Here is a 25,566-nt window from a genome sequence, read left to right on the forward strand (position 1 = left end):
CAGCTCCAGGGATGAGCCCACCCCACCTCACCTGGCACCAGAGCTGCCCAGGGCGCAAGGAGCCAGGCTGCACTGGCAGGGGGGCTGTGTACCCAGAGTGCTGAGGGGACAGGGCAAGGCAGGACCAGCCTGGCTGCACATGGGCCAGCTCTGGGAATGGGGCAGGAGAATGGGCTCTGTCCAGGAGCCACCTTGCTCAGCAACGGCCAAAAGTGGGGGTCAGAATCAAAACTTTGGGGAAGGGAGGGAGAGGGTCAGAAAACGGAGACACAAATGTCCTGGGGAAGCAGGGAGCTGAAGGCCTGGACTGAGGACACAAGCCACAGCCCCTGTGGCCAGCTCAGGCTAGCAGTGGCATTGCTGGCATTCCCACAATGCCAGACCAGCCACTTCCCCTCCTGCCAGACCTCAGCCACGGCGCCGAGATGCAGGCCCAGGGCATGTGAGCTGCGTGCTCTGGCTGGCTGGTGGCTGCAGGGCCTCCCCTCAGGACTGTGTTTTCCTGCCCTTCACAACTCGGGCTCAGAGGAAAACCCGATTTCTCTCTGGCCCCAGGCTCCATCTCGGCTGAGGGCTTGTCGCTGTGGTCCCATTCCTTGGGCAGAGGGAATGTAGATCCAAGTGCCACTGCCCAAAGACACAAGGCCCAGCTGCTGCTTCTCCCAGTCCTGGCTCCCCAGCTACTGGCGCTTGGCTTTATAGGGGCGAGAGCGTTTCCGTCGGTCCGGCTTCCTCTGCTTGTGCAGGCGGCCGATGCTGACCCCCTGCCGCCGGCGCACGGAGATGTTCTGCTCCACCAGGCTTGCCAGCATGCCTGCAGGGGATAAGCACACACATGCCCGTGTTGGTACTGCCCACACTGGAGCACAGCCCTCCCTGTCCTACCCAAGCCCCATCAGTAGGCTCCTCCTGGGACTATCAAACCAAAGGACGCTGAGCAGAGAAACGTGGCTCCACAGACTGAGCTCTTCCGCATGCCCCAGACCTGGCAGAAACAGGGAGCGGGGCAGGATGAGCTCCCCAGGCTCCCAGGTGCCACTTTGCCATGCTCAGTGCGGCTCCCTCAGCTGAATGCAAGCCCCATGCTCCATCCCCTCAGGCACAGAGCACAGCTCACCTTCCTGGGCCAGCATGGAGATGAAGGTACAGATGAACTCATCGTAGTTGTGGGTTCTCCTCTGGTCATCAATCTACAAAGAGATGACAAATCCACACATGGGTGTCAGGGAGGAAGAAGAGCTCAAGGCTAACGGGGACAAAGAATGGATGTGACAGGACCCACCTCCCAGGCCAAAGACACCAGAAGAGGATGACCACCTCCCCACCAGGTCAGGCCAATGCACAGCTGGGACTGTGTCCATCCCAGTTCAGGTGCCAGCATTTTCCACAAAGGACAGCTGGGAAGAGGTGACCATGGGCAGGGGAGGAATCCTGCCAGGCCCTGAAGCACAATCCCTGCTTCCTCCTGCCAATGCTGTGTCAAGCTGTGGCCCAGCTGCAGTGCTCCACCTACCTCAAGCTCATCAGTGCTGACCAGGGCCTTCAGTTTGTCCTGGCAGGAGCTCTGCCCCATAGGGTGGCTTGGTAATGGGAAAGGGTCCCACATGCTCCCCAGGGCCATTCTCAGCTGAACACTCTGCTTCCACTTTGGCTTAACAACCCAGATTGAGCCTTCAGGGAGCTAAACTGGCAACACAAACAGGCCATTGACACACACCTTGAACTTCTTCCTCTTCTCCACCTCTTCCTTCAGGCAGGCCTCATAGTTCGCAATCTCTGCCTCCACACACTTCAGCAGTGCCAGCAGCTCCTGCCAGGACCAAGCAGAGCAAATGTCAGCAGCCAGAGCCCTGCTGCAGCCCAGGAGCCAGCGGAGTGAGCTGGCAGATGTTCCTCTCTGCACTGGGAAAGGGAGAATTCATCAAAACCAAAAAATACTTGCGAGGGAAGGGGAAGAAACCACAGACCAGCTCATTGTAGTGAGTTTCTGAGTCAGGGTGCTCAATCAGCCTGCACTGAGGCTGCAAACTTCCCTTTTGAGTAAAAGTTTCTCGCCAGCTCTCCTCCAGGGCGCCCCTGGTGCACTTGTGCTGCCCGAGCTCTGAGCTGGAGGGCACAGACAAGCAGCGAAGTTCCCAGCAGGCTGGGCCCTGGGGGTGCAGGGTCCCTCTGGCCCGAAGGAGAGCACAGCACCCCGGACATCTCGGCTGCAGGAGGCAGCGGCTCTGCCCACTTGCTGAGGGAAACATCCCCATGGTGACACAAGGCACAGAACCTGCTCTGCCCTGCACCTCGAGGCGCGGCTGCGGCGACGCGAGCGGGACAGCGTGCACATGCGGTTCAGTCACTGCCAGCGCTGCTGCGGCTCCATGTCCCCAGGGCTGCCGCAGCACAAAACTCACCTTGGGAGAATACTTTTCCCCCCCAGGGTGATCACTGGTCCTGCCAAGTCCCACCTTCTCTTTGCTGTCACTGGCCTCACTGCCCTCCTTCTCGTCCAGTTTGATTGTGATCGGGGCCTCATCACCAGGTTTGATGGAAGCTGGGGAGCTTTTCCCCCCGTCTGCACACAGGGGAAGGAAGCGTTAGGAGCTACAGCAAAGGACCGGTATCCACTCCTGAAGTCAAAGGACAGCGTCCAGTCACCCCAGGGGAGATGCCACCACCCCCAAAGCTGGCAGGCACCTACCTGCGACAGCCAGCGGGCAGAACACGCCGTCCTCCGTGAGGTGCAGCAGCCCAGTGCTGATGACAGGCCCCAGGTCTCTGACGGCACGGTTGTAGCGCATGCAGTCGACCCGCAGCAGCCCATCCTCCTCACCAAAGAGCACCTTGGAGATGTGGGAGGTGACGGGGCTGGAGGGGCGCGTGGGGTTGGCTGAGCGGATGGGGGACCGCAGCGGGGAGTTGAAGGCGCTGCCGATCTCGGAGGCCGTGTCTGTGCTCTCGTTGCTGGGGGTCGGAGAGGGCTGGGAGTGGGTGACCACCGCCACAGCAGTACCCCCGCCGGTCGTCTTGATGGACAGGGGAATGGAAAGATCCTTCTGAGACTCTTTCAGCTTCTCAGCCAGGACGTTGATGGTGTTGGGCTGGAGGACGGAGAGCTGGCCATCCACAGCCCCTGCCATGTGCTCCTGCTTCACCTGCCCTTTCCTTTTGTACCTGCCCACGAACACAGGAGGGAAGGTGAGTACCTGGTGGAAGGAGGCCCAGCACAGCCACTGCCAGCTTCACACTCATCAGTATTCACTGTCTCCTGGCATGAAGCAAGGCAAGAAATACTTCTTGGTTGCCCCCACTGCCGCTTGCTTCTCTGGCAGCACTTCAAAACTGAACCCCTCTGCTGTGGGCACCCCTACACAGCTGGAACACACCTCTACTCTTCCTCCACAAGCCCCCAAAGCACCCTCGCTGTGACCCCATTTCCTGACCTTCACAGCAGTTCAAGCACACCAACACTCACCAGGAACAAATCTGGCAGTCTGGACTGGGGAACAGAGGTTCCTCAAAGCCTGCTGCCAATAAACAGCTATAGATAGAGCAGCCAAAATTCACTCTTGATAGTGAAGAACTGCAGAAGAGGTTCACAAAATCCAGCAGTAACACAGCAGGTGGAAAGAAAAGCCCCAGTTGCACACACAGGCACAGGCTCTACACAACTATCAGCTCTCAGAGATCTGGGAGTCACCACTGGCAGTTCAGCTCCCTGCCCTCAGCTCAGTCACCTGATGGCTGAGTTGGCGTTACGAACTTCCTCCTCGTCATCATCATCATAGTCATCCTCATCGTCAGAGTACTGCTGGTGCTGTCGGACTGGGACCCGGCTGCGACCCACTCCTGCTGCAAGGTCCTCCTCCTCCTGCAAAACACCATTGCTGATGGCCTGCTGGCAGCGGGGGAAGGGGGAAGAGCCCAGCAGACATGTCCTTGGTCCAGCCAAACACCAGAGCCTGCCCTTTTCAAGAGGAGACAGGGGACTCTTCCCTTGCTTCTCAGCTGACCCCCATTGATACTAACATCTTCTGTCAGGTCAGTCCTTATTTGCCCTCTCACTTCCCAGTCTGGGTTAGTGCAAGGGCAGGCAGGCTGCAAGGCAGGGGAAGGGCTTAAACCAGTCAAGAGCCACAGCCCCCCAGAGGTGAGGGACTGGGAGCAAAAAGTTCAGCTCAAGTCAGGCGCTATTGGCCTGGAGCTGCAGCCTACCTGCATGGGGGACTTGGCATAGTTGTGGTTGTCCAGGAAGGCTGGCAACCTCTGCACGATGGGGTTGGGGTTTCCTGGAGGTGCCCCATTGATGCTGCTTGCTGATGTCTTTGCCACTGGTTTGGATTTGGTGGGTGGGCTCTGCATGGCCGCAAGGTGGCCCTGGGTGGCAGGCTCATCGGTGCCATCTGCCACACAAACACAGCACAGCCTTTCATGACCAGCACCATCACCTTTTACTCCATGTCCTCTGCCACCCCTTGCCCACTGCAAAGAAGAGCTCTTATACTCCATCAGACCCACTTCCCATTCCACTTCCAGCTGTCACCTGTGTCCCCAAGCTTAAGCCCTCCCATTTCCAAACTCCACGTCCCTACAATTCTCCTACCAAGCACAGAGGCATCTACCACACCCCAGCACCGTGTGCATGGAGCTGGGCATGGAGAAAAGAAAGCAAAGCTGACCATAAAACTGCCTCAAGCTCCAGGTCAAGACAGCCACTGTCACACCACAGCAGGCCAGGCTGGCTGGCAACAGCACTGACGGGGGTTGTACCTGTATGGGTGCTCTCTAGGGTCACAGTCTTGCTGCTGGCTGGCTTCACCTCTTCAGGAGGCTGAGAGTCCTGAGACTTCTGAGTCTGGATCAGCTCAGGCTGAGTTACTCGGATAAGCTTGAAGGCAAATGACAGATGGAAACTGAGCACTGGCCGGGGGTGACCCAAGCCACATCCCTCCCATTCAAGCTCTGCAGAACTCATGAGGGTGTGCACTACCGATGGACAATGCCATGGATAATCTCCCAGGTGATCAGCCGAAGGCCGGGCATTGAGGCTGGCTATCTCCTCTTCCCAGAAGACATTTCCCAAGGACAAAAACCAAACCAAAATCTAGGGGCCCCCACAGCACGTGGAGATGCCCTGGAAACAGAACCTATTCCCACCTCAGGCTCACACTCCCTTAGGGTTTGGGCTGTCCTACCTGCTGCAAGGCCTCCAGCACAGTCTGGCGGTTCATCTTCAGGATGTGGAGTTTGGACTCGTACTTCATCCTCCGATCAGGCACCACGGCCATCAGGTTGAAGCGGATGTCGTGGTAGGGCTCCCTGCAGGAAGGGACAGTAGACATCAGTCTGGCTCCCAGCAAGAGCTCCTGCCACCTCCTTCCAGGCAGCACCTCCCCTGCCCTGGCCTCTAATGCCATCACACAGGAGGCTTTTCCCCCAAAGTTAAGTTAACCTCACTCTGACTGAAGAAGCAGAGCAAGGTTGCTTCAGCCATAACACAAAGCACCCTTCACAGGTTGGAAGGGGCGTGTGGTTGGAAGGGGCATCTGCTCCAACCCCTGCTCCAGCTGGAGCTGGTTGTCCATGACCACATCCACATGGCCTTTGAGTATCTCCAAGGACAGAGACTCTAGAACCTCCCTGGCTACCCTCAAGACCAAGCATCCAAGAGGTACAGCTCAGCACCAGTAGCACCATTCCTTCTCCTACGGACTTTAGTTTACAGGGACCTCATCTGACCACTCACATCCATTTGCATGGACTCTGCATCACACGAAGCGTATAGCTTTTCCACATACTCTGAAGGCAGTCAAATTGCAAGCAAGAGAAGGCAAAGAGGCAGTACACCTGCACCTCTCCCAGGCAAAACTCTCCACCCCCATTTGCACAACTTGTTGCACAGAGACCACAGTAGAAACAATCCAGGGAAAAATGGGCCAGTGCGTGCACTATGGCCCGGGACCTTACCCTGCAGTGGCCAGGCCGATGCGCTCCATGATTACTCTCCTGGCTTTGTCCGTCCATTCCTCATCATCAGCCCATGGCCCTGTGAGAACAAGAAAGAGCTGGACTCAACAAGGCAGAGCCAGGCTCCTGCTGCCAACACGCAGAGCAGATCTTGCCATCCACACCACAGGCAATCCAACAGCTCCCTTATGTACCAGCACGCAAGTCAAGAGGAGCCTGGGTGGCAGAAGCACCACACTCTCAGCCCATATGTGGAACCTCCTGCCTCTGCCTTCCAAATGGAAACATGAGCTATCTGCAGGGCAGAAAAGCAAATTCTGAACCCTGCCAACCACAAGTGGCTCACAGGCTTGGGCTCCCAAAGTCCAAGGAAATCCCAGCTCCTGCTGGGATCCACCTGCCACTGGATCTGGTGCTATGATTAAGTAATCCAAGCACATCAAGTGGGTACCTTACCAAAGGGCCTGACAGACAGAAGTAAATTCCTAGCAGTAACAAGTTGTGTCTGGAAGACAGATCTGAGTAGTCAAGTCGTAAATAAACAAAGTATCCAGAGCAGCCTGCTGGGATCTGCAGTGGGACCTTGTGCATCAACACACAGCAGTTATTTGGCACATGAAGAGATCAAGGAGGAGACAGATTCTTGCAATACAGAGTTATGTCAGAGCTGCAGAAGGACCCTGCAGAAGGACCCCTGGGGAGGATAATGGCAAGGCTGGAAAACGCAATGCAATGCATTTAGAAATTGTTGCTTTCCAGACACAGTCCCCAGCACAGAGGCTCCAAAGTGAGCTGCAGAAACTCAGGACAAAGCCATTGGAGTGATTCTCCACAAACACCATAACACATACATCTGGACAAGCCAGGGTGTCTGTTCAACTGTAGGGACAGGCAGGCTCTTACCGTGGTCAATGGGATAGACCTTCAGCCCATCCAGCTCAAACAGCCGTCCCTTGATGGGGACATAACTGACAAAGTGAAAAGCCTCCATGGTTCGCACAGCGCTGATTCCATTCTGCTTCTCTGGCAAGTGCCGTGGCTCCGGCCTGCGAGGGCACGAGAGGCAAGAGGTGAGCGGGGAGCCTGCTTCCTTCAGCAGCAGTCAGCTGGAGATCCCCCCTCACTCACCTGGCATGGCTGTTGTGGGCCTTGGCCAGCTCTGGGGCATTGCCGATGGCATAGCCTTTGCTCTGCAGCGACAGCAAGGAAAACAACTGAGAAGTAATAGGAAATGAACAAAATGCTTCACCCAGTGGCTCCCCGGTCCCTCCCTCCCAGGACTGGGAGAGCAGCTTTCAGGCACTCCCTCTGCTCTGCTGAGGTGAAACCCAAGATAAAAAGAACAGACAATTTCTGCTAAAGGAATGAGAGTCAGAAACACAGACTTCAAGATATGTCTGAAGGTAGGAGAGAGGAACTTCGATCCCAGACTTAGAGAATGCACCTAGGCTAGGGAAGAACACAACACAAAGCTCAGAGCTGGGCCCAGTGTGAGGGGACCAAGGCCCTGCACAAGGCAAAGCAGGAAGATGGGAGAGAAGAGGCAATAGTGATGTAGTGTGGAGCCAAAGGGCTGGAAAGGAGCCAGTCCATTAGAGCATCAACCCAAGGGGAGCAAGAGGCAGATTCCCATGTGCTCCTCGTGCACATCCCTGCCCCTACCTCAGGGCTAAATCCTTTGGTGAAATCCTTCATGCGGCTCAGCGTGGGGCCCAGGTCAACATTGTTGCAGTTCAGGAGGACACTCAGCAGGGCATGGGTGGCACAGGAATTGGGGATCAGCTGGAGGGTGACACAAGGACCTTCTTAACCAGCAGGAACAAGGCAACTCTTCAACAACCCCCAGTGTTGACAATAATCAACTGAAAAGTACTGGCACAAGTACCACTTGTGAGAGCAGTGACCTGACCTGGGCTCTCAAAGGACAGGAGGGTAGTCTTGTTTAGAGGGTTCACCATGCCCCATGAGCTCACAGCCCTCCCTGGAGTCCCTCCAACCTAGAGCTCAGGGCAGAGACTCTCAGGAAAGAGGAGCTGCCCTCAGCACCACATCGCTTCCCTGAGGTGTCGCATGAGACACCCACATGCTTCCCCTTGGCTCCAGCCTACCTGGTGAGCAAAGAACATGTTATTAACGATGTCATCGTCGATCACCGATGTCTCATCCACCAGGGTAGAGACCTTGCGGCGTGACCTGCGCTCCTCAATCCACTTGAACAGGAAGATGAACCCATAGACAGGGCTGTGGAGAGAAGTCAGCAGCTGTATCGTTTTGGATGAACCACAACCAGTGGGGCTGCACTGCCCAGCACCAGCAACCTTCGATGTCAAACTACAGCAGAGCAAAGACAGAGAGGAAAAGAGAACCACCAGCCCCATCTTTCTGCAGTGACACATTCTGCTTAATAAAACTCACGCTTTCACACCTGTGACTTACCCTTGGCATTTGCTCTGCAGATCATAAATCTCTTCAACCTGCACTCCCTTGACCCCTGCAAACAAAGAGCAGAAGCTAGTGTAAAACCCACCAGAATGGACACACCGTTAAACACAAAACTGACTTCCCAGGAACGTTTCTTGCACTCACCAAAATCTTCAACCAGGAGTGTGAAGAGACCTGGAAAGGAACAAACCCAATAGGTTACTTCTGACGGAAGAGAGCAGAAAGGAAACCTGCTGCTACTGGTCCACGAAGGTCCCATGTGGTGCCAGGCCAAGGTACAGTCAGAAGAACGCAGCAGAGCAACACCAGGATCATGCTAACCCCCAGGAGCAGACTCACCACAGTCCTGGCTCACCACAGAGCTGCTCTGGCTCACTTCAACCCTCCATCCCATGCATCATCCACTTCCTCGAGGGGACCTGAACAAACCCTCTCCTGCCAGAGGCCAAGGAAGCTGGACCCACCTTCAGCATCTGACCCACTGATGACCTGCCAAGAAATAACCCCCCACCACGAACAGCAGCAGGGAGCACCTAAATGACACACACAGTTCTAACTCATCTCCCCGTCTCCCAGGGGACCAAAAGCCTGCCTCCAGCAACGACAAAATTCCCATTACAAAAGGACATAACCAGGATACACACACAACAGCAAAGAGACCGAAGGATGATCAGACATCAGGAACTGAGCAGCAGCTTCCACTGCCATGCAAAGGCAGTCAGCCTAGTTTCCAGGCAGTTCCCCTGTTAGTGAGCTTAAGACTGGAATAATAAATCTGCTTCTTTTGCTGCCATACAAAGGCTGCTGAAAGCCTGGGAGAAAGTCTAAGGAATTATCAATAAGAAGGATGCAATCCTGAAAAACATCCCTGTAAGCAACGGATTTAAGGAACCTGTTGGAAGTTGCTCAGCCAAGAAGGGAAGAGCCAGAGGAGCTTCCACACCAAAGTTAAAATGACTAAAACAGGGAGGACACTTCTGGGAGCAAAAAACCAGAACTGACAGTGGGAAGAAATACCCTGTAGAAATGACATGCTTCAAACTGATGAGAGCCTCCTTGCTCTCATGATACCATGGAAGGCTGTGTTGTACAGGTGACATCTACAGAGACTTCAGGCAGCACCGCTGCCTTCTGTGCAGCAACCCACTTCAGGCAAGTGGTCCTTGCATTCCACAAGGGTCTTCAGATGCTCACTGCAGCCACGGCTTTTGTTCCCTCTTTAGCTGGAAGCAGGAGTCACAGCTGTTTACAGATAAGAGTCTTTCAAGTGTAAAAGCTTCTGCAAAGGTCAAAGGCCTCAGTCACTCTCCAGTTCCAACAGTTACAGTCAGTTGATGACAGCAAAACATGTGTGATGTGAGATGTGAACCACACCTCAAGCTCTGCCTCGCAGCCAGTGAAGATCTGCACCAGACCAAGGCCTTGTGGACACAAACAACACCACGTGCCAAAAGCAGCGCTGCTCCTGCAGGTACCACCAGAAGGAGATGACCAAGCATGACTTCCAAGCTCACCGTGGCCTGGAGCACTCCTATACCTCTACAGCAGTCCTCTAGGACTGTGTCTGACCAGCAGGACTGCACCGAAGGGTATGGGAACTCAGCTGTTGTGTGTTTCGCTCCAGTGTGAGCAACATCACTGGGCAGAGAGGAGGGAGCCAAACTCTGCTTTGGGCCAAAGACTTCAGGGGTCCCTTCCAACCATGTTTTCTCTCCAGTTCATTTCAGTATTTTGTATTATCTCAGCATCCCAAAAGGCATACTCCTGCTGCCATCCCTCCTGGAACACTCAGAATCCCCATCCCAAAGTATCTGGACTGCCTGGAGGAAACATTCTGGTGTTCACCAGCACAAGCAGCACTACACCAGCAGCCTGGAGGTTCCCAAGGCTGCCCTCTCCACCCAGCAGCCACAACAGACAGCCCAAATCTGGATCTACCAACCCTTCCTGATCGCTAAAGCACTGAGAGCTTCCAATCGCAAGCCCTGTGGCAGGGGCTGGTCAGCTTATGGGATGTGCTGAATGCTGAGAGCAGCACATGAGACATTCCTAACTGCTGTCCCAGCTGTCACGTCTGCATCCAAAGCTCCACAAATTTGAAGCATGCTGAGAGCTCACCTCTGCCCAGGCAGATATATTCCAAGCAAAGAACCTTCCCTCCCAGGTGGGAGAATTCAAACTGCATCCTGTCTTCAGCATGTGGTGAAGAAGGGGGAGGATGGGAATAACCTGGACAATTCACAGAGCTCCTGCAGCCCTGTTCACCCCATCCTTGTCCTCAGCCCGACATCCAACCTCCTGACACCCCTTTTCTGCCTATCCTACACCCCCATAACCTCCCCCTATGGGCTATGTCCTGTACACATCAACCCTGCACTCTCCCCCAGCACCCACTCCTCCTGCCCACTCCGGCGCTGCACCCCCTAATCCTGCCTCCACAACCCCCTCCACCCCACAGCCCCCTCCCAGGCCCCGGCTTGCCTCTCACAGCCCCAGGTCCAGGCTCCACCACCGACCCGTCCCCTCAGAGCCCCCCCCCCCCGAGCTGTCCATGCCCTCCTCTCGTCCCGGTGCCGGCCCCGGCACTCACCGGGGTCGCTCTCCAGCTCCAACCAGCCCTTATTCATCTTCCCGTGGGCCGGCCCGAGCCGCCATGTCCGGCCCCGACTCCCAGCCCGGCGCCTCGCCGCCCGCCCCGGTGCGTCATCGCTGCGCGACGCCGCGCAACGCCAGCGCCCCGCGCCACGTGTGTCCCGGGCCGGGGCGGGGCGGGGCGGGAGAGGTGGTGCCGGAGGGGCCCGGGGCGGGCCGGGGGCTGTGGAGCGGCGGCGGGGAGGCCTTGTGTTAGGGGGTGGGGGTGGGGATGGGCTTGTGTTAGGGGGTGGGGGTGGGGATGCGCTTGTGTTAGGGGAGTGGGGGTGGGGATGGGCTTGTGTTAGGGGGTGGGGGTGGGGATGGGCTTGTGTTAGGGGGTGGGGGTGGGGAGGGGGATGGGGACGGGGACGGGGACGGCTTGTGTTAGCGGGATGGGGATGGGGATGGGAACTGGTGAGGCCGCACCTCAGATCAGATTCCGGCGATCACCTCTGGGCCCCTCGCTGCAAGAGAGAGAAGGGCGGAACGGTGGTGAAGGGCCTGGAGCAAAGTGTGATGGGGAACAGCTGAGGGAGCTTGGCGGGGTTAGTGTGGAGAAGAGAAGGCTCAGGGGGGACCTCTCTCTCTACGGCTACCTGAAAGGAGGCGGGGGTCTCTTCTCCCTAGTAACGAGTGACAGGACAAGAGGAAACGGCCTCAAGCTGCACCAGAGAAGGTTTAGACTGGATACGATAGAGCGGGTGCTCAGGCATTGGAACAGGCTGCCCAGGGCAGGGCTGGAGTCACCGTCCCTGGCGGTGTTCACATACTGTGCGGACGAGGCCCTCGGTGCCGTGGGTTAGTGGTGGACTTGGCAGCGCTGGGATAACGCTTGGACTTGATGATCCTGGAGGTCTTTCCCAGGCCGGTCCTTTCTGTGCCCCGCGCTGCGCTGCCAGGGCTCCCGGTGAGGTTGCGGCAGCAGCAGCAGCACCGTCACCCCCCGGGCATCTCCGCTGGTGCCGCCCCAGAGGCGCTCCCGGAGCGCGCCGGAGCCCCTGCACTGCACTTCCTTAGGAAGCGCGCTAAGAATAGGAACCGGATCCGCGGCTTTGTTCTGCGGCTGTTCCCACGCACACCCCGCCCCACAGCGCGCCCCTCGCCCCACTGGGGCAGCAGCGCCGAGGCACAGGTAGGGCTTGTGAGCCTCATGCAGCGGAGACCGGAGGCAGCAGCGCGGTACCTGCCTCCCAGGTTGTCTCTTTCCACCCCCTTGGAGTGTGTGGGTTGTGTTCATTCGGCCCCTGGAGGTTCCAGATTGCCTCTGTTAGCGGTTATCATGAGGCAAGGCTGGAATGTAAGGTGTGCAGAGCCGTGCCTGCGCCCCTGGCAAAGCCCTCCCACTTCAGCCTCACTGATGTAAGTCTGCCCCAGAGGGCCAGGCTGCAGCAGGGAGGGATGGAGATTCAGCAGGAGGGGCAGGCCCTTTCGGGACCGGTTTCTTCTGGTCCTCGTTCCCTCTCAGTTTGAAACATCGCTGGCCCCTGCATCACTTCCAGCCTTTGCAGCTCACCCCAGCGCCAGGTCCCGCACGCAGCAAAGGCCTCAGGACCCCCTCTCGCTGCCCCCCCGGGATGTGCAGCCCAGCCCCTGCTCTGCCTCTCGCTCAGAGACAACGGAGCGCAGGCATTTCAGTGGCGTGGCTCGTTGAAGCACGTGCAGAGCCATTAAATCTAGGCCCTGAGGAGTCAGACTTCTGTCTCTTATATCTGGCTATACACCCATGGCCCTCCATGTCTTTACTTGTTGCCTATAGTTCTCCTGTTCCCCCCCCGACAGGCCTGTGATTAACCAGATCCATGTGCTTGGCTCCGGTCTGGCACGTAGATCAGTGCTACCGGCTCGGCTCTGCTCCCGTCCCTGCAGGACGTGTCCCAGCCCGCCAGCCCCACCACAGCGCTCCCACCCCAGGAGACACCCCATGCAGGCACTCCGAGGCTGCTGCAGAAGAGGGTCAGGACCCACAGCTCATCTCCACGGGTGCACCACGGACAAAGCAGCTCTGCTGGGGGACTTTGCTCCTGTCAAAGACACTGTGGCTCTGCTGCTGCAGCACAAACACACACACACGGAGGCAGGAGCGATGATGTCATGGCCTGGCTTTTTGTGAGCTATTTAGGGGGTTTAATTATTATTATTATTATTTTTCTTTCCCGTTCCTCTGCCTGTGAACAATGCCCGTCCCGGCAGGGCTGCGGTTCACACCATTGTGTGGGGCGGCCTTGCCTCAGGAAGGGGGAGATCTTTATCACCCCAGGCTGACCGGGTGAGAGGAGTGAGCTCACATCGGGTGAGGAAAGCAGGCGAGCACCTTGCCTGCAGCCTGGATGGTGCCTGCAGCCTGCGGGTGCTCTCCACACACCCACCCCCCAACCCTGCATCTGGGAGAGGCCCTGGGTGCTGGTCTAGCTCCATCAGCCCACCCAACCCAGCTTAGTCCCATCCAGGGCCACCAACCACCAGAAACACACCCGGACTGGGATGCAGCCCCCCAAATTGTGCTGGGGCCACCTTCTTCTGCATGTCCCTGCTCCCACCTGGGCACAGTGACAGTGGTGGCATTGGTGCTTCTCATGTTTACCCAGGAACGAGTTCAACCTGCCCACAGCCGTTTGCTTTCCCCTCTGGCCCTGCCCAGCCTTGAAACGGTCTGTGGCTGGAAGGGGAACAGAGGGGAAGGGGAAGCTGCACCCAGCCACAGCTGACTGTGTCCTGGTGTTGCTGGGAAGGCTGGAAGGTGCCTTGTCCACAGGATACACCCCCCCCACAGCTCTGGGAACCCGTGCACAACGAATGACAGGGCTCATCCTGGGCACGAAGGCTCTCTGGGGTGATGCTCAGTTTTCCTGCCACTGTAGGAGCAGGCATCATCTGTCCCAGGCCCAGAGCTGGCATGGAAAGAGCCTGGAGCCGACAGCTGCTCCCTGCAGTGCCACACTTGGGCCCTTTATTTGCAGAGAAAGCCAACCAGCAAGCTCCCTGGGTGACACAGGGACTGTGGTGGCACCGCATGCCCTGAGCCCCAACCCGCCCTGGTGTCCACAGCCCCACATCAGCCACAGCACCCAGCAAGAGCAGGGGATTGGCTAATACATCCCATCATGCCACCCATTTCGGGTGGCTCTGCAGCCACTGAGGGGACAGGGACCTGCCCAGGAGCTGGCCCCGCCACCCCATCCACTGTGGCCAGGAATACCGCCAGGGCAGGAGGACCCCGGGGCCGCCAGCAGCACGGGGAGCTGGTCCTCACCCGCAGCCACCCCACGTCCGTTACCCTGCCTTCTCTAAGCGGCCACTGCTTGTCGGGGCACGCGGCTCCTCTCGCCATGGGGTTTGGCCATCAGTCCCTTCTTGCCTGTGTCCACACCAGCCAGGGCGTGCTTGTCCTGGCCCACCTTGCCCTTGCGGTGGTAGGGGCGGCTGCCGCACCAGAAGCGGGTGCAGTACTCCTGCACCCGCCGCAGACTGTGGGAGCTGATGAGGTGCATGATGTCCTTGAACCAGGCTTTGGGAGCCTGTGGCGCCAGGCGGGGCTCGGGACAAGGCAGGTGTGGGGGCTCATCCCAGCGCTCCCGGGGGAAGGTGTGTGCCAGCTGCTCACTCGCAATCACCTCCAGAGCCATCTTGGCCACAGTCTGGGTGAAGCCGTGCTCCAGTGTCTTGCAGTAGTAGATGCCAGCGTCGTGACGGTGCAGCTTGCGGAAGAGCAGCCCTTGCTCGGTCTGCAGGACCCGATCGTCCGTCTTCACCTGTTGGTGTTGGCCGGAGTGAGGTTGGGCAGTCCAGGTCCAGCCCTGTGTCCCCCCCCGTGTCCTCGTACAGGGAGCAAGGGAGGTGCGGGGGGAGCCTCACCTCATCCCGCTGCTCATCAGGGGGCCTCTGGACGAACCACTGGATGCTGGCCTGCGGGGACCGGGGCACACACTCCAGGAAGGTGCTGTTGTTCTCCGCCCCATAAAGCACCTTCTCCTCAACGCTCTCAAAATCATCCACTGGGGCAAAGAGAGACACGGGCTCACAGGGAGGGCAGTGCCAGGCTCCCACATCTGGATGTCAGCCACCCTGGACCCATGTGGCTCCAGTCCCCTTTTCCCCCTCTCCCTGGGCACAAAGCCCGGCAGCACCCACCCTTTCTTGGGGCACCCCTTGGTCTATGGGATGGGGAGATGAGGGTGCCCCAGCCCATGCCAAGGGCGGTGGGTTCTGGGACATCTCAGGGCACCTGGACAACCCCTGAGCCTGTGGGCCCCCGGTCTCTCACCGGTCAGGTTCTGGTCCAGACACCGGTGCACAGGGTTACTGTGGCGAGTACCCTGGCGGCGATAGCGGCGCTTGCCGGAGGGCTGGTACCGGGTGCAGGCGCTGCCGTCCCAGGTGCAGTAGGGATCCCTGGCCAGGCAGCACTCGGCACAGGCCGTGCCGTAGGTCTCGCACTGGTGCAGCTGTACCTGGGCCACCCCCAGGCTGGACCCCATGTAGAGCATTTGCTGGAAGAACAGCACCGAGATGGTGATGCTGACAGCCCCCACGGGCACAGCACCCAGGGTTCCCCACCAGGGCAAGCACCATGTGGGCTTTGAGGGGCTGGTGACAACAGCTCAGTCCCTCAGGTCACCTGCTCTGTCCCCAGCCCCGTGGCTGAGCTGTGTCTGTACTCACGCGCTTGACAGAGATCTCCATCTGGGTGATAGGCACGGGTGCCTGCAGGGGAGGAGAGCAGACGTCAGGCTGGCATAAACCTCACCAGGAAATGCCCGGCTCATGCAGCTTCTCCAGGTCTGTCACAGGGCACAGGAATGTGCCAGCCACGCTTTGCCCTTGCCCTGAGACCTCCCAGTGCCCAACAGTGTGGTGAGAGCCCTGAGCCCACGTGTGTCCCCAACCCAAGCAAGCTCCGCTGCCTCCCTCCCTTTCAAGTGGGGCAGCAAATGGCACCTTAAAAACCTGCAGCTCCTCGAGGACGATTTCCTCAGTCGTGGATGAGCTTGTCTTTTGCAGGACCACCACCTTCAGCACAGAGCCAGCATCTGTGGGGAGGACAGAGGTGTGAGCGCTCTGCCATCCCGCACCCCAGCAGCTTGCCCACCAGTAGCCCCAGCACCAAGGCTCCTTCCTGTGCGCTGCTCCTGCCCCTCACCTGTCCCAAGGAAGAGGACGTCGTGCTGCCCATCCTCAGCCTCCACCCGGTCCACCACAAGCTGGCGCAGGCGAAGGGGCAGGTCGGTCTTCACCAGGAGAGGTCGGCGGTGCCGGGGGTACACGGGCTTGTACATGAGAGGGTGAGCGCGGGCGAAGTGGAGCACCTCATCGGGGAAGTCCTTGGTGGTGCTGTACTGCCGCCGGGGCTGGTTGGTCGTCTTACTGGGACACTGTGAGACGAGAGGGGACCAGCTGAGCCACCCCAGCACCCATCCCTCTTTCCCCCTCCATCACCCTGCAGAGCGGGCTTGGGTCCCTCCCTGCCTTCTAACTTGGGACCCATGTTCTCCACCCCTTTGCCAGCTGTCCTGGGGTGAATCCCATATGGAGCCCATCCCAGCAGATGAGAAGGTGGGAGACCAGCTCCACACCACCCCCAAAGAGCAGTCAGAGGAGCAGAAGGGACCCAGAGCTCCAGGGAGCCGCTCACCACTCCTGGCCGTGGGTAGGGCACCCTGCCCTCGTAGGCACCCCAGTGGTGGTGGGGGCTCTCTCGGTGGGCGAAGGGCCCGTTGAAGACCTCCCGGATGTCGGCCATGCGGTACACACAGACAGCAGAGCCCTGGAAGACGTGACTGAAAGGGGACAGTGAACGAGGTGAGCAGAGCCCTGCTTGGCACCAACAGCATCAGTTGGAGCACGGGAACACTGACATCACTGTATGGACCAGAGCTGGTGGAGGCTGGGGGACAGCCAGCAGCCACATGGTGATAGTGACAGGGCAGGTCGCGGGTGGCTGCGGCTGGATGTCTGCAGAGGCTGGAGCTGGAACACCCACCTGGTGGTGCTGAAGAGGGCGTAGATCTCCGGGCTCTTCCCATCCTTCGTCCTCAGCAAGAAGACATCCTCTGGGGATGAAACCATAGAGTTTCTCCTGGAAGCCCAGGGACTTCCTGAAGCCACCAACTGTGGGACCAGCCCTGCTGAGGTCTCCAGCTCCATGCACGCCTTACCCAGCTCATCGAAGTAGGTGTCTATGCCACCAGGACCAGGGACAGAGCACACCAAACGGGCTTTGTTGAAGGTGCTCCACTTGTTGACCAGCACCCTCTGGCCACCGGCATCGTTCTGCAGGGACAGGGAGCATCAGAGTCACTGCTGTGACTTGGCACATCCCTATGCCCTGCAGTCTCCACCAGGATCTTACCACGCAGACCCGCGCTACCCGGCTGACAATGGTGTGCTCCTTGCTGTCTGCCTCCACCACCTTCTCCGTGAAGAAGAAATAGGCTTTGTCGTTGTCCCGGTCATCGTTGTCTGGGATCATGTGGGCTGCCACAAATTTGGGGTCTACGAGCAAGTGCCGGCTGTATCAGGTGCGAGAGGGCACAGCCACCATCTCTGGACCCCTCACACCATGCTGCGGCTGGATGCCAGTCAGGGGGACCCCCAGACCCTGCTGCCCCGGTGCCTTCCCTTGCTCATACATGGCATGGGGGATGCCCGCCACTGCAAGGCTCATGATCCCCAGAATTAGGCCAGCCAAGGGGGATGAAGGGGTAGAGGGGTGCTGTTACCATTGAGTAAGCGCTGGTCCACCTCGGTGCGCAAGGCAGAGCGGGTGCCCATGCTGCGGAAGATGCCGGGATCATGGCCCAGGAAGTCTGCGGTGAGGCCGGTGTACAGCTCCCCACCTGCGTAAGCATCCCCCGTGGTGCTGAGCACCAGCCCTGGCTGCACAGGGACCGTCCCTGGTCCCAGCACCCCAAAGGCTCTCAGCACCTGAGGAAGACAACCCACCAATGAGGGTGCTGGCGAAAGCACCGCTGGGCTCGTGCGGGCACCTGCCCCGGCCGGGGTCCACGCTGGTGGGGTCCATGCTGAAGGTGTGCTGGAGAGGGGAGCAGGCAGATGAGCCCCGAGGCATGTCCCAGCAGTGGGGACAACGCAGGGGCTGGTGCTGGTCCCTGCCCAGCTCAAAGGCACCCTGCTGCAAGTAGCTGCAGCCTCAAAGGGACTGTCTGGAAGCAGGATCTGTGCTTTCTGAGGCAAGTCTGATCCCAACAGGATGTGCACGATCTGGAGGGCCCTGCCAGCCCACCGTCTGCCCACCAGCCTGGCTGGAGGCATCATGGTACAGGGCAGGGTTCCCACTGCCTGCACAGCACCAAGCTGCAAGGTGGGAACAGGGGGCCCTGTGCTTCCACCCCGACCAACCTGATTTATGAGCAGGGAGCTGGGAGAGGAGGAAACGCCATCCACACCACTATACTGGCAAGACACCAGCCCCAGGTACGTGTCTGGAAAGGCCAGGCCGAGCCAAAAAGGTGGAGAAGCTGGGGAGGGAGCAGCACAAGGGCAAAGGGGCAACAGGGAGCTGGTTCCTCACACGCACCCCCAGTATTCAGCATGGGACAAACACCAGATCCAGCATCCCCATACAGTCCTGAAGCCTCCCAGGAGGGAGGCAGATTATAGGGGTCTCCCTCCCAGGGATGTCCTGTCAGGGATGCTCAGGATGGGCACCCCACCATAGTGCTTCCCTACCTCGCCACGGTGCCCCACATAGACGAAGGCGCAGACGGGGTGGAAGGCACCTGTGCCACAGGCCAGCAAGTGCGTCCGGTTGTAGGGGTGCAGCACACGGATGTAGTTGGCACAGTCGGTCTGGGGGGACAGCAGGGGAGGAGAAGGGTTGGGAGGGGGCTTGGTGCTTCACCAATACCCTGACTGGGGCACTGACAATGGGCGAGTCCCAGCCCTGGCTCACTTGGCTACACCCACCTCTGCCTTCACCCCAGCGCTGGGGATGCCAGATGGCAGCTGGCACCCACTGGCAGGGCTGGCATGGACTTCACCTGGGTGGGCCCCAGCCATTGCAAAAGGCCAGGGCTTTGCACTGATCCTGCCACCAGGAGCATCCCAGCAGAACCAGACATGATCCAGCCGGCACGCGGGCACCACCTGCCCACAGGCACCCGAGTGCTCGCACCGTCACACAGCCCCTGCCAGCCATGGGAACAAATGCCACCTGCCCAGCAGATCCCAGTGGCAGCAGCTCCTACACCCAGCCCCAGACCCCTAGGAAGGCTCCTCTTCCCAGCGCCCAGGACGTGACCAGATGCAGGGATGTCCTTTCATGTCCCATTCCTGCTTACGCAGGGATGAAACAAAAGGAGGAAACACGGCAGACGCAGACGGATACCTACAGGCATCCTTGTCTGCCTTCAGGACAGGCCTGATCTGGGATTGTCCCCTGCTACCAGGGACTGGTAGCAATGACATCCCTGGGGATGCAGACGTGCACCTCTGACCTTGCGCAGTCCCTCCTGGCAGTTCCCACTGGAAAAGGGCTCCCTTCCTTCTCTCACTGAGCACCACCAGCTGCCCCCAGCCACCGCCTGCCCCCCATTATCCCCGCCCGGTGGGATGTGAGGCCCCTTGTCTGCTGGGAACACAGCCACCGAGCCGCCCCGGGGGTTCCCAGCCTTCCCACTGTTTATTTTCCCTTAGAAAAGAGCCTCTAAAATAGCAAGTTAAAAAAAAATGTATGTTCAAGAAAAATAAAGGCTCGAGCCTGTCCTGGCTCGGATCTGTCGGTGAGAGCTTGGAAAACAAACACACAGAGCGGCACGGGGACCCCCGGGAGCAACGCGCCTGGGCAGGGGGAGCCGGGGGATTTGTCCCCACCATCGTCCTGCCTCATATCGGGGCAGGGGGGATGCAGAGAGGGGTGAGGTTTGGGGAGCGAGGTCACTGAACCTGAGTTACAGATTTCCCACTGCTGGAGACCACGTCACTGGGGCCTGGAGCACAGCTCGGGGCTTCTGGTCCCTCTGCGCTCCGGTCTAGGATCCCGGCTGTCCCTGCCTGCTCAGCGCAGCCACGTCTGGGGCACGCTGGCCGCCACTCTGCAGCCACGAGGCTGAGCAGAGCCCTGGAGGTGGGATTTACTGGCTCCAGAGCAAGTGTTTCACATGGCCAGGCTTGGTTGCTGACTCCTTGCCTCAGTTTCCCTCATCCCAGGGATGGCCCCTTGCTCAGCCACACAAGGGGACCCCCCCGCTCAGGGCAGAGCACGCATGGGGCAAGACTCACCCCTGGGTCCTTCCCCTTCCGAAAGCACTCCTCTGTCTGCCCAGGGAGCGGTGGCCAGTAGATCTGGAACACAAAGTGGATGTTGGAGCAAGGAGAGGGGGCAGCAGGGACCCAGCTGTGCAAGAGGGACAGTGAGAGGGACCAACAGCTCCCCGGAGCCCACCCTGCAGCCCAGGGCAGGACCCTTCCTGCCGGGGAGATGCCCCCCCATGGTCACATCCACAGCTGGATTCGGGTGGTCATGCAGGGGATGGCTGGAGGTGGCCTGGAAGAGGGTCGACTTGCGGGTGGCCTGGGAAGGGGTGTTGTGTGACAGCAAGGAGTGATGGACCCCAAATCCCCCTCAGCTTTGGGCTGCTCTCAGACCAAGGGCAGCTTGGGTACACAAGCCCTTGACCCCATTGCAGTGACCCAGCACACCAAGGAGCACTTCATTTCCTTCTCCACTTTCTTTGGCTAGAAACAGCCCAGATCCATGTTTAAAAAACAAAGTCAAAGTGGACAGTGTGAAGGAGGAGGGGAGCCACCACCAGCATCGTCCACTCTGGTCCATCACCTCTCCCAGCCAGGAGCTCTGCTGGCTGAGCCCTGGCACTGTTTGTTGCAATGAGGGATGCTGTTAGCAAATTGTCTCTGCAGGCTTTTAGCTGTACATTTGGCCTGTGAAGGGGATGCCCAGATGGGGGATGGGCAGCACTTGCTCTCCCAATGGTCGCTTTTTAGGAGAGTGGGGTCCAAGACCCAGCTCAGCACCCAGGAACCACGAGTGGGGCTGCACCACCAGCGTGCAAATGTTCTGATGTATTTCAGCGTGTCTGAGATGCAGACATCCCCAGGGCTTCAACTGGCTTGGTTGGGCACTATTCACTCAGAGGGGTGAGGGCTGCACAGGGGCCAGGGCAGGGATGGAGCCCCCGGGGTGCTCAGCAGGACCTAGCTCACCTCCTTAGCATCTGCATTGGCCCTGTCCAGGAGCAGGGAGTACAGCACATCCTTCCCCCCAATGAAGAGCCGGTCATGGTACTCATCCAGGTAGAGGGAGCGGAAGCCCAGGAAGCCACGGTGGCCGAAGAAGAGGACGGAGCGGTTGGTGCCCAAAAGGTCTGCCAGAGAGGGAGGGAAGTGTCAGCCCACTAACACCCTTCAAACCCTCTTGGGAAACACAAGAGGACACCTAGACCCGCACCCCGGTGGCCACACCAAGGGCTCCTGGCTTTTTGAAGGGGTAACTGCAGGGCCGTGATGGGCACAGACAGGAGGGTCCCTTTGAGCTGCTAGTCCTGACTAAGAGCAGAAGAGCTGCTCCCAGCTGCTGCGGAGAGCAGCATTTACCTCCACCCCCCCTCACCTTGCCCAGCAAGGTTTGGCTGGGCCACCCCAGGCTTCTACCGCGTCCGTGCCACAGCGAGTCAGGTGTGTGAGAGCCTGGCAAAGGCTGTGCCGTGCTGTTGGCTCCGGGCTGGGCTCACACGGAGCCCGGGAGGGTGGCAAGAGCAGGCACAGGGTGGGCAGAAAGCAGGTACTGCCCCTACCAGGTGCCAGGCAGGGACACAGTAGCAGGCACCCAGCCAGTGCCATGGGGAAACCGGCACACAAAGCCCACCACCGTCACCACCAGACCTCGATGGCACCACCAGACCTCACTGTTTTTTTCCCTGCCATGGCACGGGGCAGCACTCTAGGAGAAGCTGGACCGGCATGGGGACACTGTGTCCCTGGGGTGGACAACACATTCCAGAGCAACGAGGCCTGACAGTCAAGGCTTCCAAGGCAGGTCCAATCCTGAATCCTGTCAGATGCCAAGAGGACCCTCGCAGTGATGCCGCCGCGGGGGCAGTGGCGAGACTGGGTCCTGGTGGGAAATGACTTTCAGGGTCAGCAAGCTGAAAACCCCGTCACGGTGGCGCCCACTCAGCTGCTGCCGAGAGAGAGGGCAAGAGGGAGCAGCTCAGCTTCACCCGGCTCTGAAACCCAGGCCAGTGGCTGGGGAGGAGGAAGAGGACAAAGCGCCATTGATGAGTGCAGCCGTGTCCCCAAACACCCTCTCTGAGGAATGCTGACCCTGACCCCAGGGAAGCCCCCAGCCTGCGCAAGCCCCACACACGTCCCCATGAGAGGGGGGTACCAAGCCCTGCTCTTGCTGGAGGGACGTTTATCACTTCCAGGGAGGAGGTGGCCAGCTGCGCAATGCCCCATCTGGCGGGACCTGTAAGAGAAACAGTCCCGGCGGGACAACAGCCCCTTCCACCCCATCACACACAGCTCCCATCGCACCAGGTCACTCAAGGGCAGTCCCAGTGCCCTAACTGGTGGTGCTGGTGGCATCACAGCCACAGCAACTCACTGGGCAGATCCCTGTGCCTGCAAGCAGAGCTGGCACCAGGGGCCCCTCCACCCCGTCTCCCCGGGGGAGGGCACCCTCTTCCCTGTGCCCTCCCAGTGTCTCCGGTCCTCCCATATCGCCGGGCCCAGCCCGGGAAAACTCTTGTCTCCTTCTGTTCTTGCCCAGCAATAATATTTTCCCAGCTCAGAATAACATTGGCAAAGTCAGCAGGCTCCTCGTATTGTTTCAGGCAAGGCTTCCCCTTCTCCCCCAGCCCCAGCAAATTCCTCCTGGTGCCTCAGGTTACACCGGCTCCAGGCCCTTCCTCTTCCCTGGCTTCACCTCCCCAGGGAGCAGCACCCTTCCATGCCCCATCCATCACCAGGACCCCTTTTACCCTAGGGTGGGGGTCCTATAGGAGTCATCCCTCAATTGCGGGGTGTCCCTTGGGAGGGACAGCGGGTAGCTAGAAGGGCACCAGGCTGTGCTGCAGTGCTCCCAGTCCACACAACAGCAAAATGCTCCTTCCCCTCTTACACAAGCAACTGCTGAAGGTCAGAGCAAAAGGAAAAGAGTTTAAGTGAGAGGGAGAGCTGGGGATGCGCTGCACCCACAGCACAATACCTTCCCCTATTGCCCCCCCCCAGTCAACACCCAGCAGTCAGAGCCACAGCCAGGCACAGCCCAGCTAAGCACAGGCAGCTTCGCTTCACCCTGGTTTTCATTTCAGAGGCTTCCAATGGCTTTAATTGAAATTTTCTTTTTCTGCCCCCCAGGGAGAAGGCGGTGGCAGAATTTGTTTCATGGGAAATCTCAGTTTCTGTTTCCAATTTGGAAGAGGAACAGAATAATCAGCTTAAGAAGGAAATAAAAACAGCTTCAAAAGGTTATTTGCTCCCCGCGGGAGGCTGCGGAGCCCTAGGAGCCCCTTGCACCTGAGGAATGGCACGGATGGACTTTGTGCTGATCAGATACCCAGACAGACCCTGAGCCCTGCATCAAGCTCTGCTGGGACCCCTGACCTCCCACCCTGCCATTCCCACCACGGGGCAGAGCCATGAGCCACACTGGGCGCCTGCTGCCTCCCAGGGTAAGCTGGGCCACTGCGTGCCTCAGCTTCCCCCTTTCAGCAGGGAGGGAGCTCCTGGGGTTTTCCTGCTCTGCCCCAGGAGAGAGGCGGGGATGCAGCCAGCCCGTGCCACAGGGCAGGAGACCCCCAGCCCGGGCAGTACAAGGACGCAGAACAGCTTTTCCCCAGCACAGGCACATGCTCTGCAGCTCCCAGGGCTCTCCAAGAGCTGGGCTACCCCAGGCTTTTCCCCTCCTTGGGAAAATATGCATTATGCGATTTATTCTATTTAATTTTTTTTTTTTAGAGCAGGTTCATTGCTTTTAGGCAGGAAGGAGATTGGAGCGCTCCAGACTCCTCTGTCAAGTTTGGCTGGAAGCAGCCTGTGGATTAAGCTGGCAGAGTTGGGGATGCAGCAAGCCAGAGCAGGATCACAGGGAGAGCTGTAATTAAAACCAAGCATTCCCGTGCTGTGCCCCACCACCCCGGCACCCCAGCACCCGCGGCCCCGCAAGGAAGGGGGGGGTCCCAGGAGGCCCGGGCCAACAGCACCAAGGGGACCTGCCGGGCAGCACCCGGCTTCCACCCAGCCGCGGGCAGGACGTGGAGCCCGCACGGGGATGCCCACGCCGGGGAACACCCACCCGACCCTCATGGCAGACCCTGCCGGTGCCGGGGCAGCGCCGTGCCTCAGTTTCCCCCCCCTCCACGAGGGACACGGTCCCTCATGGGAAGCGGCAGGGCTGGCGAGGAGCCCCGCGGCGCATCCCCTCCTCCCATCACCGGCTCCCTCCTTCCTCCTCCTCCTCGGGACTCCCCACACACATCCCGCGTGGGGAACGGCAGAGCAGCCACGCACCGAACCCCCAGCCCAAACCGAGCCCCCAGCTCAAGGTGCTCCCCAACCACCCCCCGAGCCCGCGCTTCGGGCGCTTCTGAGGCTCCTCAGGGCCCCTCCTGGTCCCCGTGGAGGGGGTTTTGAGGACCCCCCTTTGCCCGCTGCAGGTGGCCCCGGCCCGACTCACCGCGGTAGGGCAGGCGGAGCCGGGGGGGGCTGCGCTCCGCCGCCAGCAGCACAGCCCCCAGCCAGCATACGCACACCGATACCGGCACCGCCGCCCGCATCCCGCCGGAGCTCCCGTGGCTGATGGTGGCACCGAGCATTTATGGGGCCGACATCCGACCGCCCATGGCCCGCCCCGCCCCGGCCCGGCCCGGCCCCGGCCCCCGGCGATGCGCGGGGGGTGCCGTGCAGGACGCGACGGCCACAACGCCCCGAACCTCACCTCTCACTCCCGGGACTGTGAGAGCTCTGCGCATCCACAGATCATCACCCTCCACCAGCAGTTTAAGCTTTGCTGCGCAACCCCCTTCCAAAAGTAACCCCACAGACGCCTCTGGCTCATCCCTGAGGATTAGGAGCAAGGCGGGCAGGGGGAGCTAGGGTCCCCAGCCTTGCCCCCTGAAGCAGCAGGAGAGGGTACACAGGCGGGTCCCCCTAGAAGGACGCTCAGCTTGGGGTGACCTCCAAACATTAGCAAGTGCAGGGCTCTCGGATCCCACTTCAGAGGCCAGGCAAGCTGGGGACACCAGGCTGGTTGGGAAGGGGGCTGCACAGGATTGTGGAGGGCACGGGGTACCACATGCAGTTTTGGTGCGCTCACAGAGCAAGGGACAGGGCAGCAAGGATGCACTGCTGTCTGCCTGCAAGGGTGCTCATCTGCACCCTGAGTGGGGATCCAGCCAGCAAGCAGGACCCCACAGCACCCCATGGCACACACAACACTCCCACTTTTGTAATGGAGTAACTCTGCAACCCAGGGTAAAACCACCTCAAATCAGCTCAGCAAGCTCTGGGCTGGCCATCGCCCTAGTTTCCCTGGGGAGCAGCGTGGCTCCAGGACAG

The 25,566-nt window shown here is 59.5% G+C and overlaps 2 protein-coding genes across 5 annotated transcripts; both read right to left on the reverse strand.

Annotated features, from left to right (window-relative positions):
- Nucleotides 1-451: 451 nt before the first annotated feature.
- BAP1 (BRCA1 associated protein 1) lies at nt 452-11,103 on the reverse strand. Of its 4 annotated transcripts, none has more exons than XM_057407804.1 (17): nt 10,988-11,103; nt 8,542-8,571; nt 8,392-8,446; nt 8,064-8,196; nt 7,618-7,737; nt 7,084-7,145; nt 6,859-7,001; nt 5,956-6,034; nt 5,184-5,307; nt 4,759-4,876; nt 4,204-4,391; nt 3,726-3,859; nt 2,690-3,162; nt 2,457-2,563; nt 1,718-1,810; nt 1,118-1,190; nt 452-814 (listed from the first exon to the last, which is right to left on the reverse strand). In XM_057407804.1, exons 1-17 carry the CDS (start codon nt 11,022-11,024, stop codon nt 681-683), a joined length of 2,103 nt encoding a protein of 700 aa, XP_057263787.1. In that variant the 5' UTR covers nt 11,025-11,103; the 3' UTR covers nt 452-680. The 4 variants fall into 4 exon arrangements, with proteins under 4 accessions (XP_057263787.1, XP_057263786.1, XP_057263785.1 ...); XM_057407803.1 differs by having other exon boundaries at nt 2,403-2,563; XM_057407802.1 differs by lacking the exons at nt 452-814; nt 1,118-1,190; nt 1,718-1,810 and having other exon boundaries at nt 1,817-2,563.
- Nucleotides 11,104-13,949: 2,846 nt separating this feature from the next.
- Nucleotides 13,950-24,841, reverse strand: SEMA3G (semaphorin 3G). Its single transcript, XM_057407806.1, has 16 exons — nt 24,686-24,841; nt 21,211-21,371; nt 20,269-20,331; nt 18,718-18,837; nt 17,971-18,061; nt 17,748-17,864; nt 17,378-17,520; nt 17,184-17,298; nt 17,009-17,078; nt 16,661-16,805; nt 16,169-16,400; nt 15,967-16,058; nt 15,691-15,732; nt 15,293-15,518; nt 14,884-15,023; nt 13,950-14,780 (listed from the first exon to the last, which is right to left on the reverse strand). Exons 1-16 carry the CDS (start codon nt 24,822-24,824, stop codon nt 14,316-14,318), a joined length of 2,361 nt encoding a protein of 786 aa, XP_057263789.1. The 5' UTR covers nt 24,825-24,841; the 3' UTR covers nt 13,950-14,315.
- Between the last annotated feature and the right edge of the window lie 725 nt (nt 24,842-25,566).

The sequence above is a fragment of the Pezoporus wallicus genome, unplaced genomic scaffold (genome assembly GCF_028554395.1).
Source record: "Pezoporus wallicus isolate ANWC-B61680 ecotype Strahan unplaced genomic scaffold, APGP_CSIRO_Pwel_v1 contig_3568, whole genome shotgun sequence".
Taxonomy (NCBI): Eukaryota; Metazoa; Chordata; class Aves; order Psittaciformes; family Psittacidae; genus Pezoporus; species Pezoporus wallicus.